The sequence below is a fragment of the Bison bison genome, unplaced genomic scaffold, assembly GCF_000754665.1.
Source record: "Bison bison bison isolate TAMUID 2011002044 unplaced genomic scaffold, Bison_UMD1.0 scf7180017864472, whole genome shotgun sequence".
In the NCBI taxonomy this organism is placed as follows: domain Eukaryota; kingdom Metazoa; phylum Chordata; class Mammalia; order Artiodactyla; family Bovidae; genus Bison; species Bison bison.
Genome location: NW_011495033.1, coordinates 14075875 through 14094409, shown reverse-complemented (window position 1 = coordinate 14094409; position 18535 = coordinate 14075875). Strand labels below are relative to the sequence as shown.

The window sequence follows — 18535 nt, the reverse complement described above, 5'->3', positions numbered from 1 at the left end:
AGGTAATTTCCTTTTATTTTTTTGGCTACACCATGCAGCCTGTGGGATCTTAGTTTCCCAACCAGGGGTCAAACCCATCCTCTCATCAGTGAAAGCACAGAGTTCTAACCACTGGACTCCCAGAGAACTTTCACAGTAGTATCCAATCTCATCTCATCCACCTTTAACCCATTTTTCACTATATAGACAAATCTGATCACATTCACTCTTAAAGACCTTTAGTGGTTCCACAGAATAGAAGGCCAAGCTCCTTAGCCAGGCAAATAAGACTTTCCATTACCTGATCTTGTAACGTGATGGACCTGGAGGGTATTATGCTAAATGAAATAAGTAAGACAGAGAAAGATAAAGAAATATGACTTCACTTATATGTAATATCTGTATGTAAAATCTAAGAAACAAAACAAATGGACAAACATAACAAAACCAGAAATAGTCAATACACAGAAAACAAACAGGCTGTTATCAGAGGGGAGTCGGGTAGAGAAGAGGAAAGAAAAAAAAAAAAAGGTAACCATGTGAGGCAATGAATTCTAACTGGCTTGATCATGCTGACCATTTCACAATGTGTATTTATCTGAAACCGTCATGCTGTACACCTTAAACATATACAATTTTTCTCAATTATACCTTTTAAAGCTGGGGGAAAAATGAGCAGGAGTCAGCACATGAAGGCCATTGTATACCATATTAATGAGTTTGGATTTCATCCTATAAGTAAATGGAATGAAATAAAGGGTTTTTAAGGAGAGAAGGGGTATAATCAGATATTATTTTGAAGGGAATAAAAAGTCACTTCATTCGCAACTCATGCCATGGGAAACAGAATGGATGGGAGCAAAAATGGATACAAAGAACCCAAATAGCCTCTCATTCAGGTTGAAAGACACAGGCTGACTCCAGAAATGGCAGTGGAATGTGAAGTAACAAATGTATTCACTATCTAGGAGAAGAATCAACAGATTTTGGTGACATATTAAAGGGAGAGTGGAAGGGGAGGAAAGGTGAAGAATATACAGCACTACTCATCATCAAGATGATAGCCATCACTGATGGGTAAGCCTGAAAATGAAAAGGTAATGATTTCTGTTTAGGAGATCTAAGACTGAGACATCAAAACCAAACCACTACATCGGTCTGGAAGTCATGAGAAAAATAAAGGCTAGAGATGGAGCGGGGAGTAATCAGCATACAAACAGAACTGACATACAGGTGTGACTGAGATCACCTAGAAATAAAGTGACAGACAGGAGTACAGTGCAGAAGTGGAAGTTGAAATGCTAAGGAGCAGTATTAAAGAGGTCTTTAGATATTCAAGCATGCTACAGAACATGCCAATGTTCATACCAAGGGCGATGCAGGTAAAACAGAAGCAGTAAAAAAACTAGTTGATAATTGATCTAGCCAAAATCCCCGTGCTCAACTGAATAGGTCCAAGACAACAAAAGAAACCCTTACTACTTAAAACTGGTTATCCCAGGAGCGGCCGTGTACTTTAGTAAAAAGCTAGGTTCAAGACGACGACGTGAGGTTCTAGTCTAGCTATACCAACTAAATTTCTGAGCTTTTTCCATGTAAACTGAGTTCTCAAAATGTCTTCTGTAACTCAAAGATTCAGTGATTCTATTCTAATTAATCTATAGTAGAGGTAGATATACAAACAAAACTTATGTATCATAAAAAGTAAGCTTGTAATAGTGGATAAGATCATGAGCTTTGGATTCAAATAAACAAAAAACTCTAATTCCTCTTTCATTTACTTAATTGTAAAACGACAACATGTTGCTTAATTCCTTTGCACATCAGTTTCTACAGCTACAAAAAGAAGATAATATTAAAATCTGCCTCCAAGAATTTTATATGTAAATGAGATAAGGTACACATTAAGTGCTTTCGCATAATGCCTGCTATGTAAGAATGCATCAAATTTTAGCTATTACTATTCTAAATACTATTAGTAATATCCCAAAATCCATACATAAAATACAGTCCTTCTAACACCATGAACAATGTAGTGCAATGGCTGCCACATATTAAAATATGATACAGTCAAAGAAGAGGAAAGAGAAGATAGGATGGCTGTGGGGTTTGGCTCCAGTACCTGGAGGTCCTGCTGCAGCTGCATCTTCCATGAGTTCCCCCTCTTCCAATTCCATGTTGTTGTATTCCACATCATTCTCTCCAGACCTAAGAATATACAGAATTCATTTTTCCACATAGTAAGTAAAATTAACATTATCTGTCATATCTCAAAGAATTTTACAACAATAGTGTATAGCTTTCTCCTATGAAGTAACAGTATATTTCTAAACAGAAAACTGAGGGGAAAGACTTTCGTCATTATCACATGTATGTACAGTATTATTAATGTTCAATCTACCTTTTTAAAGTACTAAAATAGGTTGGCAACATTTAATTTTCAAAACGGAAAATCTGAGAACCATGTAAGCAGAAGAGATTATAGCTTCAAAGAATTTGTAATTTAATGGTAGTAAATTACGGTTAAAACTGTACATTTTAAGGTTAACAAGGATGTTCAAATTATTATATATGACTAAAAACTAGTTTCTTAAGATATCATTTCAGAAAAGACGGTGTTGTTTATTAAAACACAATTGTCTTATTTTACACGACAAAGTACTATATGGAATAGCACAAATCAGCGCTAGTTGTGGGTATTTAAAGTGAAAGTCACTCAGGCGTGCCCGACTCTTTGCAACCAATGGACTATACGGTCCATGGAATTCTCCAGGCCAAAATACTGGAGTGGGTAGCCTTTCCCTTCTCCAGGGGATCTTCCCAACCCAGGAATTGAACCAGGGTCTCCTGCATTGCTGGTGGATTCTTTACCAGCTGAGCCATCAGGAAGCCCAAAGTAGTCTGAAAATCAATTCCCAGGTTGACAGAATGAGAAGCTCTACAGATCTGCTCTCCAGTAACACTGTGAACATTATTTTTTAAGGCAACAGTTTAGACTCTGGAAATGATTCTAAGAGCATATAGCAAATGAAAAACAGTAATGAAATTTGGTAACGACAATGAGTCTGTGGTACGTGAACCAAGAGCAGTGATACAGCAATTCCACTTCTGACTGATGCACCCAAGCATATAAGGCTCCCATTTCCCACAGCTCCCAGGAAAAGGGCTATATTCCCAAGAGGAACAAGACTGCAGCATTTCTCACCCGGCTCCCAGATACCTGTGGCTAGGCTAAATTCAGGTATATGTGGCCAAGAGGCAGGGATTCCCTTCTTCCATCCAGACCCAAGGCTCTACCTTTGATGCAGCATGTGAAGAAACTGGGGCCCAGATCACCCTTGCCACAAGTCACTCATAAAGCAGAAGTTCCAGGCCTCAGAAGACCAACTGAAAAGAGTTGAGGCTACAGCCCCCAACTCTCCCACTCCCACTGGCTCAGCTTCTAGAGTGGGAGAAGTAAGCACACCTCTGTCCTCACTCTAGCTTCAGAACTCTGGCTCAGAAATGTTGCCTGTGAGAAGCAGGCTATAAAAAACAGAGCCACAGAAAAAGGTATAACACTATTAAGAACATTAAAAAAAAAAACAACCCTCAAATGGAATCCAGCAAAAAAGAAAACTAGGAATCCAGCCAAAGATAAGGAGTTACACACCATGGCAGAGTAGAAATTATCCAAGGAACGCAAAGTTGGTTTAGAATCTGAAAATGAACTAATGTAATACACCATATTAATAGAATAAAAAATAAAAGCTACATGATCATCTGAAGAGATGCAGAAAGAGACTTCGAAAAAACCAATACCCTTTCATAATAAAAACACTCAATAAACCAGATGGGCATCTATGGAAAACTCATAGCTGACATCACATTAAGTGGTCAAAGACTGAACTTTCCCTGTAAAATCAGGAACAAGATAAGAAAGAATGTCTACTCCCACCAATTCTATATGATGTTCTATCCGGTAAACTTAGGAAAGAAAAAGAGATAGAAGGCACTCAAATTGGAAAAGAATAAGTAAAACTATATCTATTTACAGGTATAATATTACACATAGAAAAATCTAAAGAATCCATTAAAAAAAGATTAGAATTCATAAACAAGTTAACAAGGTTGCAGGATACAAAAAATCTGCATTTTCATGTACTTACAAAGAACAACCCACAAAAGAAATTTTAAAAGAAAATTCAATTGCATTTACAATAGCATGAAAAAGAATAAGATCAAAGAACAACCCACAAAAGAAACTTGAAAAGAAAATTCAACTACATTTATAATAGCATGAAAAAGAGTAAGATACTGATGAATGATTTCAAAAATGTATAAAACATATACTCTGAAAACTACAAAACACTTGAAATATTAAAAATTTCTGATTGGCAAAAGACCCTGTCAATATGAAAATATAAGCTAGAGAATGAAAGTTATCTTCAAAGCATGTTCCAAATTCAGCAAAGGACTAGTACCTAATATCCAAGTGAAAGTGAAGTGAAGTTGCTCAGTCGTGTAGACTCTTTCAGACTCCATGGACTATAGCCTACCAGGCTCCTCTGTCCATGGGATTTTCCAGGCAAGAGTACTGGAGTGGGCTGCCATTTCCTTCTCCAGGATCTAATATACAAAGAATTCTCTAAACTCAACAGTAGTTGCTAGGAGGAAAGAGGGCATTATTGTTTCATGGGTACAGACTTTAGTCTGGGAAGATGAAAAAAAAGCTCTAGGGATAGATACTGGTGACGGGTGTGCAACACGAATATTTAATCCCACTGAATTGCCCTTAGAAATTATTATGTATGCATGCAAGCATGCAGGCTCAGTCACTCAGTCTTGTCCAACTCTATGCAACCCCATGAACTGTAGTCTGCCAGGCCAGTCTGGGATTTTTCAGGCAAAGTACTGAGGTGGGTTGCCATTTCCTTCTCCTGTGGTTATATATATTTTATCATTAAAAAAAAAAAAGTTCCAATTAGAAAACAGGTAAAAGACACGAAGAGAAATTTTACCAGTGAGGATATGCCTATGGGAAATTAGGCACATGAAAAGATGTTCAACATCATTAGCTAACAGGGGGAAGTAAATTAATACCACAATGAGATATCACACTGACTAAAATAAAACCTAGGGCAATACTAAATGCTGCGAAAGTGGACCATACATATACTGCTCATAAGAATGCAAAAACTAGAAAACTACTTGGCAGTTTCTTCAAAAACTAAACTTTCAATTACCATACAATCCAGCAGTTAAACCTATCCAAGAGAAATGGAGATTTAGGTTCACACAAAATTCTGTACATGAATGTTTCTAGTAGTTTTATTTATAGTAGCCCCAAACTGAAAACAATCCAGATGTTCTTCAACAAGTGAACAGTTGAACAAATTGTAGTGTATCCACAACACAAACCATTTATCAGCATTAGAGCGAACAAACTACCTATGCACACAATAACGTGGATGAGTCCCCAGAGAATCAGGCAGAGTGGGGAAAACGCCAGCCCCTAAGTGTTACATACTGTATGATTCCATTTACATAACATCCTTTAAATGACAAAATTATAGAAACAAGGAAAACATGGGTGGTTGCAAAGGAAGAGGTTAGGTGGGGAAAGTAGGTATGTAATAGAACAGCAACATATGGGGCACTTGTGGTGATGGAAATGTTCTGTATCTTGCTTATGTCAATCAATATCCTGGCTGTGATGTCTGTTACTTACTACTGGGGAAAATTGGACAAAGGGCATATGGACTCTTACATTATTTCTCACAACTGAAAGTGAATTTACAATTACCTCAAAAAAAAAGAAAAAAACAGCAAGAAGAAAATGCATACTGCTATCATAAAAAGACTGAGGTGGAGGGAAAGAAGGCGGCCTGTGCTCTAGCTAACTGAAAGTTATTTATAATAATCATTATCCAAATCAACTATGTTCCTAGTTCCCTATCTATTAGAGGAGGGAACCGACCTTAATTTGTAAAAGCTAACAATGTATGTTCCTGAGAAGGTCAAATTGGGTGAGCCAGTGGCTCAGCAGTAAAGAATCTGCCTGCAATGCAGGAGATGCAGGTCCAACCATGGTCCAAGAAGATTCCCTGGAGGACGGCATGGCTACCCACTCCAGTATTCTTGCCTGGAGAATCCCATGGACAGAGGAGCCTGCCGGGCTACAGTCCACAGGGTCACAAAGACACAACTCAAGTGACTGAGCACAGTACAGATGTTCAAATTGGCTTAACTGCGCTATTTCTATGAATTATACAATATACTTTGAATCAAGCTATTAATGTAGATGCATGCAAATAAAGAGAACATAATCAAACACTTTCTAGTGGAAAAAACATTCAAAGTCAATCTGGGGACTTCTCTGGTGGTCTGGCGATTAGTACTCTGCACTTCCAATGCGGGGACCTGGCTTCAATTACTGATCAGGGAACTAGATCCCACATGCTGTAAAGAAGAGTTTGCATGCCTGAACTAAGGATCCTGCCACAACAAAGGATCCTGCAGGCTACAACAAAGATCTAAGATCCTGCGCATCATAACTAAGAGAGCCAGCAGAGCCAAATTAATAAATATTTCTTTTAAAAAAGTCAATATAATGAAAGGCTGTGAATCAAGCTTAATGGAAAATACAATGCCCTCAAAACTACCCTGAAAGAAGCCAAGAGATCTAACAGTCAAAGGAATGAATTCAGGTAGAACCATATATGCTATTTATCAAGATGATTTCACTTCATAGAATCACCATCTTAAACAACTTTTCATGTTAGTTCAAATGAAAATGAATAAGTTTTATTTTATATGTTTAAAAAAATCAGTAATAATGATTTCTGATTTGGTAACTTAAAGGCTTCACATTTTAACTAACCCTTTAAGACAACTTGCCAAGTATTCTAATGAGGGAACTTTAGGTGCAAAAGGTCTATTTTGAGGAGTTAATACAATGAGAACTGTATTTACTTTATCTCAAATTCTCTCATAAAATTTTATGTGGAGAGAAAAGAGAGAAACATAACAAAGCAAAACATTAACATTTGGGGAATTAATCCGTTACTATTTTTGCAACATTTCTTACACATGAAATAACAACAAAATTAAAAGTTAAAGCTATGACTAAAACTCTATTTGGATCCCAGAGATGAGAGGGAGGGAACTCACTCTTCCTTCATTTATATAATATAGGGTAAATCAAGGGGAAAAAATGCTTAATATCCCCAGTTTTAGAAAGAAAAAGAAAGTGAAAGAAATAAAGAAACTGAAGTCGCTCAGTTGTGTCCAATTCTTTGAGACCCATGGACTGTAGCCTGCCAGGCTCCTCTGTCTGTGGGATTTTCCAGGCAATACTGGAGTGGGTTGCCATTTCCTTCTCCAGGGGATCTTCCCGACCCAGGGATGGAACCCGGGTCTCCCGCATTGCGGGCAGACGCTTTACCGTCTGAGCCACCACCCAGTTTTAGGCCTAATATAACTACTGTGCTTCTAGTAATTGTCACTCAGATATTTACAGCTGTAGTTAGTGTGCGACACTCACATCGTCTCCTCGTCAATGTCATTCTCTTCAGTGTTGCTTGTGGCTGTGGAACTGGCAGAAGAGCTGCTGCCATCGAGCTGATTCGCTTCATCTTCCCCAACGAGATCCAGGTCCAGGTCTCCATCGGAAAGCTCATGCTAGATTAAGGCAAAGGAACAAGATTCTATCTCACATGTTTCCACTCAGCCTGGACTAAGCACCTAAAAGGCACTCATCTGAATTCGCTGCTGCTGGGCCTACACTGCTGAGCCCTGTAGAGATAAACCACACAACCACATTACCTAGGACCACCAACAAGTCATTTCTGCCAACTGCAGCTGGAAATGGTTCATACAGTCCACGCCAACTTCCTCACAGAATAACATTTAAAATCATCATTCCTCAAGGTCTGCTGCTGCTGAGTTGCTTCAGTCATGTCCGACTCTGTGCAACCCCACAGACAGCAGCCCACCAGGCTCCTCTGTCCCTGGGATTCTCCAGGCAAGAACACTGTTGAGTGGGTTGCCATTTCCTTCTCCAACTGGCTATGGCTAGTAACTGCCTCCAACTTTCAGTGGCCCTACCTACAAACTCCATCCTTCCTTTAACTAATTCTATCAAAGGTTAACTGTTACACCTGAGTTCTCCATTCCAACGTCTAATATTCCTAAAAGAGTCTGTTATGTCAATACATGTGCCGTAATTTTCAATCTTTCTCCCCACTGACTCCATCAATTATAACATACACCTGAAGCTTCCTGTCTTCACTTCATCTCAGTCGCTCAGTTGTGTCCGACTCTTTGCGACCCCATGGGCTGCGGCACACCAGGCCTCCCTGTCCATGATCAACTCCGGGAGTTTACTCAAACTCATGTCCACAGAGTCGGTGATGCCATCCAACTATTTCATCCTCTGTCATCCCCTTCTCCTCCCACTTTCAATCTTTCCCAGCATCAGGGTCTTTTCCGAGGAGTCAGTTCTTTGTATCAGGTGGCCAAACTACTGGAGTTTCAGCTTCAACATCAGTCCTTCCAATGAATATTCAGGACTGATTTCCTTTAGGACGGACTGGTTCGATCTCCCTGCAGTCCAATGGACTTTCAAGATTCTTCTACAGCCCCACAGTACAAAAGCATCAATTGTTCTCCTCTCAGCTTTCTTTATAGTCCAACTCTCACATCCATAAATGACTACTGGAAAAACCATAGCTTTGACTAGATGGATCTTTGCTGGCAACGTAATGTCTCTGCTTTTTAGTCTGCTATCTAGGCTGGTCATACCTTTTCTTCCAAGGAGCAAGAGTTAATTTCATGGCTGCAGTCACAATCTGCAGGGATTTTGGAGCCCAAAACTATAAAGTCTATCACTGTTTCCATTGTTTCCCCATCTATTTGCCATGAAGTGATGGGACCGGATGCCATGATCTTAGTTTTCTGAATGTTGAGTTTTAAGCTAACTTTCTCACTCTCTTTCACCTTCATCAAGAGGCTCTTTAGTTCCTCTTCACTTTCTGCCATAAGAGTGGTGCCATCTGCATATCTGAGGTTATTGATATTTCTCCCGGCAATCTTGATTCCAGCTTGTGCTTCCTCCAGGCCAGCGCTTCTCATGACATACTGTGCATACAAGTTAAATAAGCAGGATGACAATATACAGCCTTCACGTACTCCTTTCCTGATTTGGAACCAGTCTGTTGTTCCATGTACAGTTCTAACTGTTGCTTCTTGACCTGCATACTGATTTCTCAAGAGGCAGGTTAGGTGCTCTGGTATTCCCATCTCCTGAGGAATTTTCCACAGTTTGCTGTGATCCACAGTCAAAGTCTTTGACATAGTCAATAAAGCAGATGTTTTTCTGGAACTCTCTTGCTTTTTTGATGATCCAACAGATGTTGGCAATTTGATCTCTGGTTCCTCTGCCTTTTCTAAATTCAGTTTGAACATCTGGAAGTTCACAGTTCATGTACAATTGAAGCCTGGCTTGGAGAATTTTGAGCATTACTAGCGTGTGAGATGAGTGCAATTGTGCGGTAGTTTGAGCATTCTTTGGCATTGCCGTTCTTTGGGAGTGGAATGAAAACTAACGTCTTCTAGTCCTGTGGCCACTGCTGAGTTTTCCAAATTTGCTGGCATATTGAGTGCAGCACTTTCACAGTATCATCTTTTAAGATGTGAAATAGCTCAACTGGAATTCCATCACCTCCACTAGCTTTGTTCGTAGTGATGCTTCCTAAGGCCCACTTGACTTTGCACTCCAGGATGTCTGGCTCTAGGTTAATGATCATACCATCGTGATTATCTGGGTTGTGAAGATCTTTTTTGTATAGTTCTGTGTATTCTTGCCACCTCTTCTTAATATCTTCTGCTTCTGTTAGGTCCATACCATTTTTGTCCTTTAGTTCCCTATTTTTACAGGAAAAGTACCCTTATCTCTAGTCTTTCTCATCCTATTGTTTTCTGCTATTTCTTTGCACTGATCACTGAGAAGGCTTTTGTATCTCTCCTTGCTATTCTTAAGAACTCTGCACGAAAAATATATCTTTCCTTTTCTCCTTTGCCTTTCACTTCTCTTCTTTTCTCAGCTATTTGTAAGGCATCCTCAGACAACCATTTTGCCTTTTTGCATTTCTTTTTCTTGGGGATGGGGAACCTCTGTCCATAGTTCTTCAGGCACTCAATCAGATCTAATCCCTTGAAATCTGTCACTTCCACTTAAGGGATTTCATTTAGGTTATACCTGAATGGTATAGTGGTTTTCCCTACTTTCTTCAATTTAAGTCTGAATTTGGCAATAAGGAATTCATGATCTGAGTCACAGTCAGCTCCCGGTCTTGTTTTTGCTGACTGTATAGAGCTTCTCCATCTTTGGCTGCAAAGAATATAATCAATCTGATTTCGGTATTGACCATTTGGTGATGCTCATTTGTCAAGTCTTCTCTCATGTTGTTGGAAGAGGGTATTTGCTATGACCAGCGCATTCTTTTGGCAAAACTCTTTATTAGCCTTTGCCCTGCTTCATTCTGTACTCCAAGGCCAAATTTGCCTGTTACTCCAGGTATCTCTTGATTTCCTACTTTTGCATTCCTATCCCCTATAATGAAAAGGACATGGTTTTTTGTTGTCAGTTTTAGAAGGTCTTGTCAGAGGTTAAAGCGTCTGCCTGCAATGCAGGAGACCTGGGTTCGATCCCTGGAGAAGGAAATGGCAACCCACTCCAGTATTCTTGCCTGGAGAATCCCATGGACAGAGGAGCCTGGTGGGCTACAGTCCACAGGGTCGAAAAGAGTCAGACACGACTGGGCAACTTCACTTCACCTGGAAGGTCTTGTAAGTCTTCATAGAACTGTTCAATTTTAGCTTCTTCAGCATTTCTGGTCAGGGCACAGACTTGCATTACTGTGATACTGAATGGTTTGCCTTGGAAACAAACAGAGATCATTCTGTCATTTTAAGACTGCTTCCAAGTACTGCATTTCAGACTCTCTTGTTCTTTTACTCCATTTCTTCTAAGGGATTCTTGCCCACAGCAGTAGATGTAATGGTCATCTGAGTTAAATAACCCATTCCATTTTAGTTTGCTGAGTTCTAAAATGTCGACATTCACTCTTGCCATCTCCTGTTTGACCACTTTCAATTTGCCTTGATTCATGGAACTAATACTCCAGGTTTCTATGCAATATTGTTCTTTGAAGGATTGGACCTTGCTTCTATCATCAGTCACATCCACAACTGGGTATTGTTTTTGCTTTGGCTCTGTCTCTTCATTCTTACTGGAATTATTTCTCCACGGATCTCCAGTAGCATATTGGGCACCTACCGACCTGGGGAGTTCATCTTCCAGTGTCCTATCTTTTTGCCTTTTCATACTGTTTATGGGGTTCTCAAGGCAAGAATACTGAAGTGGCTTGCCATTCCCTTCTCCAGTGGACCACATTTTGTCAGTACTCTCCATCATGACCTGTCCATCTTGGGTGGCCCTACACGGCATGGCTCAAAGTTTCATGAGTTAGACAAGGCTGTGGTCCATGTGATCAAATTGGTTAGTCTGCTGTGATTTCAGTCTGTCTGCCCTCTGATGGAGAAGGATAAGAGGCTTATGGAAATATCCTGATGCGAGAGACTGACTGAGGGGAAACCTGGGTCTTGTTCTGATGGGCAGGGCCATGCTCAGTAAATCTTCAATCCAATTTTTTGTTGAAGGGTAGAGCTGGGTTCTCTCCCTGTTATTTACCTAGGGCCAAATTATGGTGGAGGTAATGAAGATAACAGCAACCATCTTCAAAAGGTCCCAGGTATGCACTACTACACTCAGTGCCCATCTTAAACAAATATACCAAAAAGGGCTTATCTCTCCATTTCTCTCTTACCTTAAACAGTAACAACCACGTCTTGAAATATCATTCTAACTGTAGTTTAGCTGGGACAAAATCTGGCTACTTCCCAAATCCTAAACCATCCTACCTACATATGCAATGATAAGGTACTTCAACTAGATGCAGTGAATAGAAATAAGACACATTTTTAAAATCTACAACTTACACAGCTTCTAGAATGTATACCACAGTTTCTTGTGTAGACTGTACAGTTTCCTATAATAAATTAATTTTTAGAAACTTGAAACACTTTTGATTCAACTTCTGACATATTAATAGTCACAACAGGGCCTATATTAGTAACAAAAACATAAATGGACAAGATTTTTGGCACACTGATCCCCCTACATGATATGCTGAAAACTATATTATTTCTCTTTTCAAATATGAAATGAATCTAAAGCAGGTCTAATTATTACATGATAATCTTCATTCTGAATCTTCTCCTCATCTTCTTCATCCTCCTTGACCTCTCGTACAGAAGCTGTGGTAGGACCATCCTGGAGAAGCACGTCAGCGCATGATCCAGACTTCTTAGCTCGTGTCTCAGGAGTGTCATCATTTTGGGGGCTAAGATGATTATCTGGTGGTGACAAATCTCTTGATTTCTGAGTTCGAGACAACTCAATAGTAAGTCTCTTTTAAAAAAAGAACAACACAAACATGTGTCATAAGCAGTCTGTCACTAGTAAAATTGTTTCAAGCAAAATCAAAACAAAACAAACAAAAAAATCGCCCCACACACCCAGATATTCATAAATATAGTTCTTGAACCATCTATCTCATACCCACTTGACTTCTGCTAATGGAAAAATCTATACAAAGAAAAACTGCCCAATTTATTCTCATCTTTCTTCTCATCTATAGCCCATGCTACATATACAATTAGCAAACCGCATCATAAATATAGGCAGTTTTAGATAGTATACTTGACATGAAAAATTTTTTAAATAGTCATGTTTTCCTCCTTCATATATTAAGCCACACCCAGCACTTCAAATTTCTCACCCCATCCTAACATCCACTGGCAGAAAGAAACATTCCTCACATAATTTAGTTTAGCATTGTAAAATAAAAGTTCATTAACTGATCCTCTCCAGCACTCAGTTCAACAACAATGAGAATTCAAGATGGGCAAAATTTAATTGTCAGGGAAGAGAAATACCCAAGTCACTGAGAGAAACTCAAGAGTCTGCCTCCAACTAGAGCAGCACTGTGCAATACAATCTTAAGCAATGATGGAAATGTTCTGTATTGCGATTCCCAATGCAAGCTAGCTAGCACAACGAAGGAACTGGATTTTTAGGTCTCGATGACCACATGTGCTAGTGCCTACCGAACTGGACAGTCCAGAATGAGACTCAAAGGTAATGAGAATAAAGAACAAGCGGATTTATCTACAAAGTTACAAACACCAATAATACCCAGACTCTAAATGCAAATTTAACAGGCCTAAAAGACAATATGAAACACAAAACCTATAATATGTCTTTTTGCTTACCTCTTTAAGGTTATTTATCTGTTGGATATAGCTAGTTTGTGCAGCTTCCAATTGAGTGATATACCAATGCTGGTCCCGGCATTTTTGAAAGAAAGTTGGTGAACGAACCTGAAACCTTAAAAGAATAGCTGCACATGAAAACTAATCCAAACAGTAAAATATTACCAACCAAGCCTTGAAACTGTAACTATTAAATTCTACAATTTTAAACTTACTTCATTATGAGGCCAAGATCGTCCCAGGGGGTGCAGTGGTAAAAAAAACTCTCCTGCCAACGCAGAAGACGCAGGAAATGTGGGTTCAATCCTTGGGTCAGGAAGATCTCCTGGAGGAGGAGATGGCAACCCACTCCAGTATTCTTGCCTGGGAAATCCCATGGACAGAGGAGCTTGGCAGGCTACAGTCCATGAGGGTGTAAGAGTTGGACGTGACTGAGCACTGAGTACACAAATGAGGCCAAAATCCAGAACTCGGAGCTCCTGGTACTTGCCGTTTATACATGTAGTCCACTAATTATAATGACATATGGTTCTGAAAATTTATATCTAAGTCAGCTGCTAAATTCAAACTGTATTTTTCTAAAGAAGTAACATTACACATCATGGTTAAGCTTCTAAACTAACCTACTTAAAATACGTTTACTATAAGAATCTACCTCAAATACACTGCTGAACATTAGCTGGGAAGAGGATCATACTATGCAGAAAGGAGATAGCTAATACTTCATTCTCCCTTCTTGTCTAGGTCAGACCCTAGCAAAACAAGCAAAGTTTATTTTAGGCACTGCCCTTTTTCATTCCCTCTTCCATCTCATGTTCCCATATTTCATACTCGTTAGTAAAAAAAAAAAAAGTTAGGGTTGGGGAAAAAACAACTATCTCTACGTATTAAAACATAAAATTGGATATAAGACAGGATCTTGATCTCTTCAGAATTATCTGTACTGTAAAAAAACTAACACTTTTTAAAGCAAAAATATTTAAAACCCCACACCTACCTTGTTAGATAAACATGACTCCATTTATAGTGAAAAAAATTACAGTAATGCATAAAAGATGTTTCTGAAGAACGGAAGGGCCACAGGACACAAGGCTAGTTTGGAAGCTTACAAATCCCCCTCTGGGCTTCCCGTGTGGCTCAGTGCTAAAGAATCTGCCTGCCTATGCAGGAGACACGAAGATCCCCTGGAGTAGGAAATGCCAACTTTCTCCAGTATTCTTCCCTGGAAAATTCCATGAACAGAGGACCGTGGTGGGCTACAGTCCATGGGGTCACAAAGGGCTGGACATGAATCAGCGACTGAGCACACACACAAAATTCCTCTTCTAGTCTTGCCACCCTTATGTGAACTACCATCCCATTTTTTTCTAGGATTTTAGAGTTAGTGTAGGAATCTACTGACCACCTAACAGCTATCTGCAGCAAATAACTATTTTTAGTTAAGGATACTCATGCATCAAAGGGTAGAGATGATTCACTCAAACACTATTCTAAGTGGATACTGCCAGACAGCATACATAGGTTGGACACTGGTGAGACTAATGAAACATATTACCTTTAAATGACTAATGGAACTGACTAACCCTGTGTATTACTTTTAGTATCTGTGCCATTAAAATAAAAGCAAGCAGCAGGTAAAATTCCTTAACTATCCCTTTTAATGAAAGAATTTCCATATATAGCATGGGCTGAAGTCCATGGGATCACGAAGAGTTGGACACGACTGAGCGACTTCACTTTCACTTTACACTTTCACGCATTGGAGAAGGAAATGGCAACCCACTCCAGTGTTCTTGCCTGGAGAATCCCAGGGACAGGGGAGCCTGGTGGGCTGCTGTCTTTGGGGTCGCACAGAGTCGGAAACGACTGAAGCAACTTGGCGGCAGCAGCAGCATAGACTTAAATAACTTTCTAATAAACATATAAAATTCCATCAGAATCTTATATTAAGATTTTAAATTTTGAACAAGCCCTCATTAAATATATAAATGTTATACACTATATTGAAAAGCCCTTTCTCCACGAACCCACAGCAATTTATTTATACAGCTTTTACGGCATAACAACAGTTTTCAACCTTCAGCCCATTTCATCTTTAGTTTCCAAACGACTAAAACCAGGCAACTGATTCTTAATTTCTTTCCTAATATTAGCCCAGGGACTTCCCTGGAAGGGCAATGGTGAACAATTCACCTTCCAATGCAGGGGTTCAGTTCAGTTCAATTGCTCAGTCATGTCCGACTCTTTGCAACCCAATGAACCACAGCACACCAGGCCTCCCTGGCAATCATCAACTCCCCAAGTCCACCCAAACCCATGTCCATCGAGTCGATGATGCCATCCAACTATCTCATCCTCTGTCCTCCCCTTCTCCTCCTGCCCTCAATCCTTCCCAGAATCAGGGTCATTTCCAATGACTCAGTTCTTCGAATCAGGTAGCCAAAGTATTGGAGTTACAGCTTCAGCATCAGTCCTTCCAGTGAATACTTAGGACCGATTTCCTTCAGGATGGACTGGTTGGATCTCCTTGCAGTCCAAGGGACTCTCAAGAGTCTTCTCTAACACCTCAGTTCAAAAGCATCAATTCTGCAGCTCTCAGCTTTCTTTATAGTCCAAATCTTACATCCATACACGACTACTGGAAAAACCATAGCTTTAACTAGACGGAGTCTGTCAGCAAAGTAATGTCTCTGCCTTTTAATATGCTGTCTAGGTTGGTTATAGCTTTTCCTCCAAAGAGCAAGTGTCTTTTAATTACATGCCTGCAGTTACCATCTGCAGTGATTTTGGAGCAAAAAAGTATAAAGTCTTTTACTGTTTCCATTGTTGCCCATCTATTTGTCATAAAGGGATGGGAACCGAATGCCATAATCTTAGTTTTCTGAAATGCTGAGTTTTAAGCCAACTTTTTCACTTTCCTCTTTCACTTTCATCAAGAGGCTCTTTAGTTCTTCTTTGCCTTCTGCTATAAGGGTGGTGTCATCTGCATATCTGAGGTTACTGATATTTCTCCCGGCAATTTTGATTCCAGCTTGTGCTTCATCCACCCTGGCATTTCACATGATATACGTGCATATAAGTTAAGTAAGCAATGTGACAATATACAATCTTTATGTATTCCTTTCCAGATTTGGAACCAGTCTGTTGTTCCATGTCCGGTTATAACTGTTCTTTTGACTTGCATACAGATTTCTCAGGAGGCAAGTCAGGTGGTCTGGTATTCCCATCTCTTTCAGAATTTTCCACACTTGTTGTGATCACACAGTCAAAGGCTTTGGCATACTCAATAAAGCAGAAATAGATGTTTCTCTGGAACTCTCTCGCTTTTTCTATGATCCAGTGGATGTTGGCAATTTGATCTTTGGTTCCTCTGCTTTTTCTAAATCCAGCTTGAACATCTGGAAGTTCATGGTTCATGTACTGTGCTAGCCTGGCTTGGAGAATTTTGAGCATTACTTTACTAGCGTGTGAGATGAGTGCCATTGTGCGGTAGTTTGAGCATTCTTTGGCATTGCCTTTCTTTGGGATTGGAATGAAAACTGACATTTTCCAGTCCTGTGGCCACTGCTGGGTTTTCCAAATTTGCTGGCATATTAAGTGCAGCACTTTCATAGCATCATCTTTAAGGATTTGAAATAGCTCAGCTGGAATTCCATTGCCTCTACTAGCTTTGTCTGTAGTGATGCTTCCTAAGGCCCACTTGACTTCACACTCCAGGTTGCCTGGCTCTAGGAGGGTGATCACACCATCGTGGTTATCTTGGTCAAGAAGATCTTTTTTGTACAGTTCTTCTCTGTATTCTTGCCACCTCTTCTTAATACCTTCTGCTTCCATTAGGTTCATACCATTTCTGTCCTTTATTGAGCCCATGTTTGCATGAAATGTTCCCTTGGTATCTCTAATTTTCTTGAAGAGATCTCTGGTCTTTCCCATTCTACGGTTTTTCCTCTATTTCTTTGCACTGATCGCTGAGGAAGGCTTTCTTATCTCTCCGTGTTATTCTTTGGAACTCTGCATTCAAATGGGTATATCTTTCCTTTTCTCCTTTGCCTTTAGCTTCTCTTCTTTTCTCTCCTTCAACTGAATTCACCTTCCAATGCAGGGCATGAGGGTTCAATTCCTGGTCAGGGGACTAAGATCCTACATGCTGCAGGGCTACTAAGCACCACAATGACTGAGCCTGGGTGCCTCAACAAGAGCCTGCATTTTGCAAACTACAGGGCCCCTGCACTCTGGAGCCTGCACACCAAAACTAGAGAAAAAGCCTGCCCAGCACAATGAAGATCCCATGTGCCACAACTAAGACCAAAAGTAAATATTAATTTTATTATAATAAAATTGAAAATAAATATTAATATATATGTGTATATATATTAATATACATATATTGGCTCAGTGCCAGGCACAGACTCAGAAAAAGTTGCTGAATTAATGATAATTAAGGGGCAGTGGCTGGGAGGACCAACCCCACGCCATGGCTGTGCAGGCACAGGAGGGCCTAGAGGAGCTATCCCACGTTGAAGGTCAGGAAGGGCGGCAGTGAGGAGATACCCCTTGTCCAAGGTAAGGAGCATTGGCTGCGCTTTGCTAGAGCAGCTGTGAAGAGATACCCAATGCTCAAGGTAAGAGAAACCTAAGTAAGACGGTAGGTGTTGCAAGAGGGCATCAGAGGGGAGACACACTGAAACCATACTCACAGAAAACTAGTCAATCTAATCACATTAGGACTACAGCCTTGTCTAACTGAATGAAACTAAGCCATGCCCATGGGGCAACCCAAGATGGGCGGATCATGGTGGAGAGATCTGACAGAATGTGGTCCACTGGAGAAGCGAATGGCAAACCATTTCAGTATTCTTGCCTTGAGAACCCCATGAACAGTATGAAATGGCAAAATGATAGGATACTGAAAGAGAAACTCCCCAGGTCAGTAGGTGCCCAATATGCTACTGGAGATCAGTGGAGAAATAACTCCAGAAAGAATGAAGGGATGGAGCCAAAGCAAAAACAATACCCAGCTGTGGATGGGACTGGTGATAGAAGCAAGGTCCGATGCTGTAAAGAGCAATATTGCATAGGAACCTGGAATGTCAGGTCCATGAATCAAGGCAAATTGGAAGTGGTCAAACAAGAGATGGCAAGAGTGAATGTCGACATTCTAGGAATCAGCGAACTGAAA

At 40.0% G+C, this 18535-nt stretch overlaps 1 protein-coding gene across 2 annotated transcripts in view; it reads right to left on the bottom strand.

The window, feature by feature from the left end:
• The window catches only part of TRIM37 (tripartite motif containing 37), a 151165-nt gene that overhangs the window by 52533 nt on the left and 80097 nt on the right, over positions 1 to 18535 (bottom strand). For both annotated transcript variants that reach the window (XM_010861626.1, XM_010861625.1), the window contains exons 14-17: positions 13357 to 13471; positions 12275 to 12493; positions 7505 to 7641; positions 2102 to 2187 (exon numbers count right to left, since the gene is read on the bottom strand). In XM_010861626.1, coding sequence (XP_010859928.1) covers positions 2102 to 2187; positions 7505 to 7641; positions 12275 to 12493; positions 13357 to 13471 — 557 coding nt within the window. The remainder of the gene's footprint in view (positions 1 to 2101; positions 2188 to 7504; positions 7642 to 12274; positions 12494 to 13356; positions 13472 to 18535) is intronic.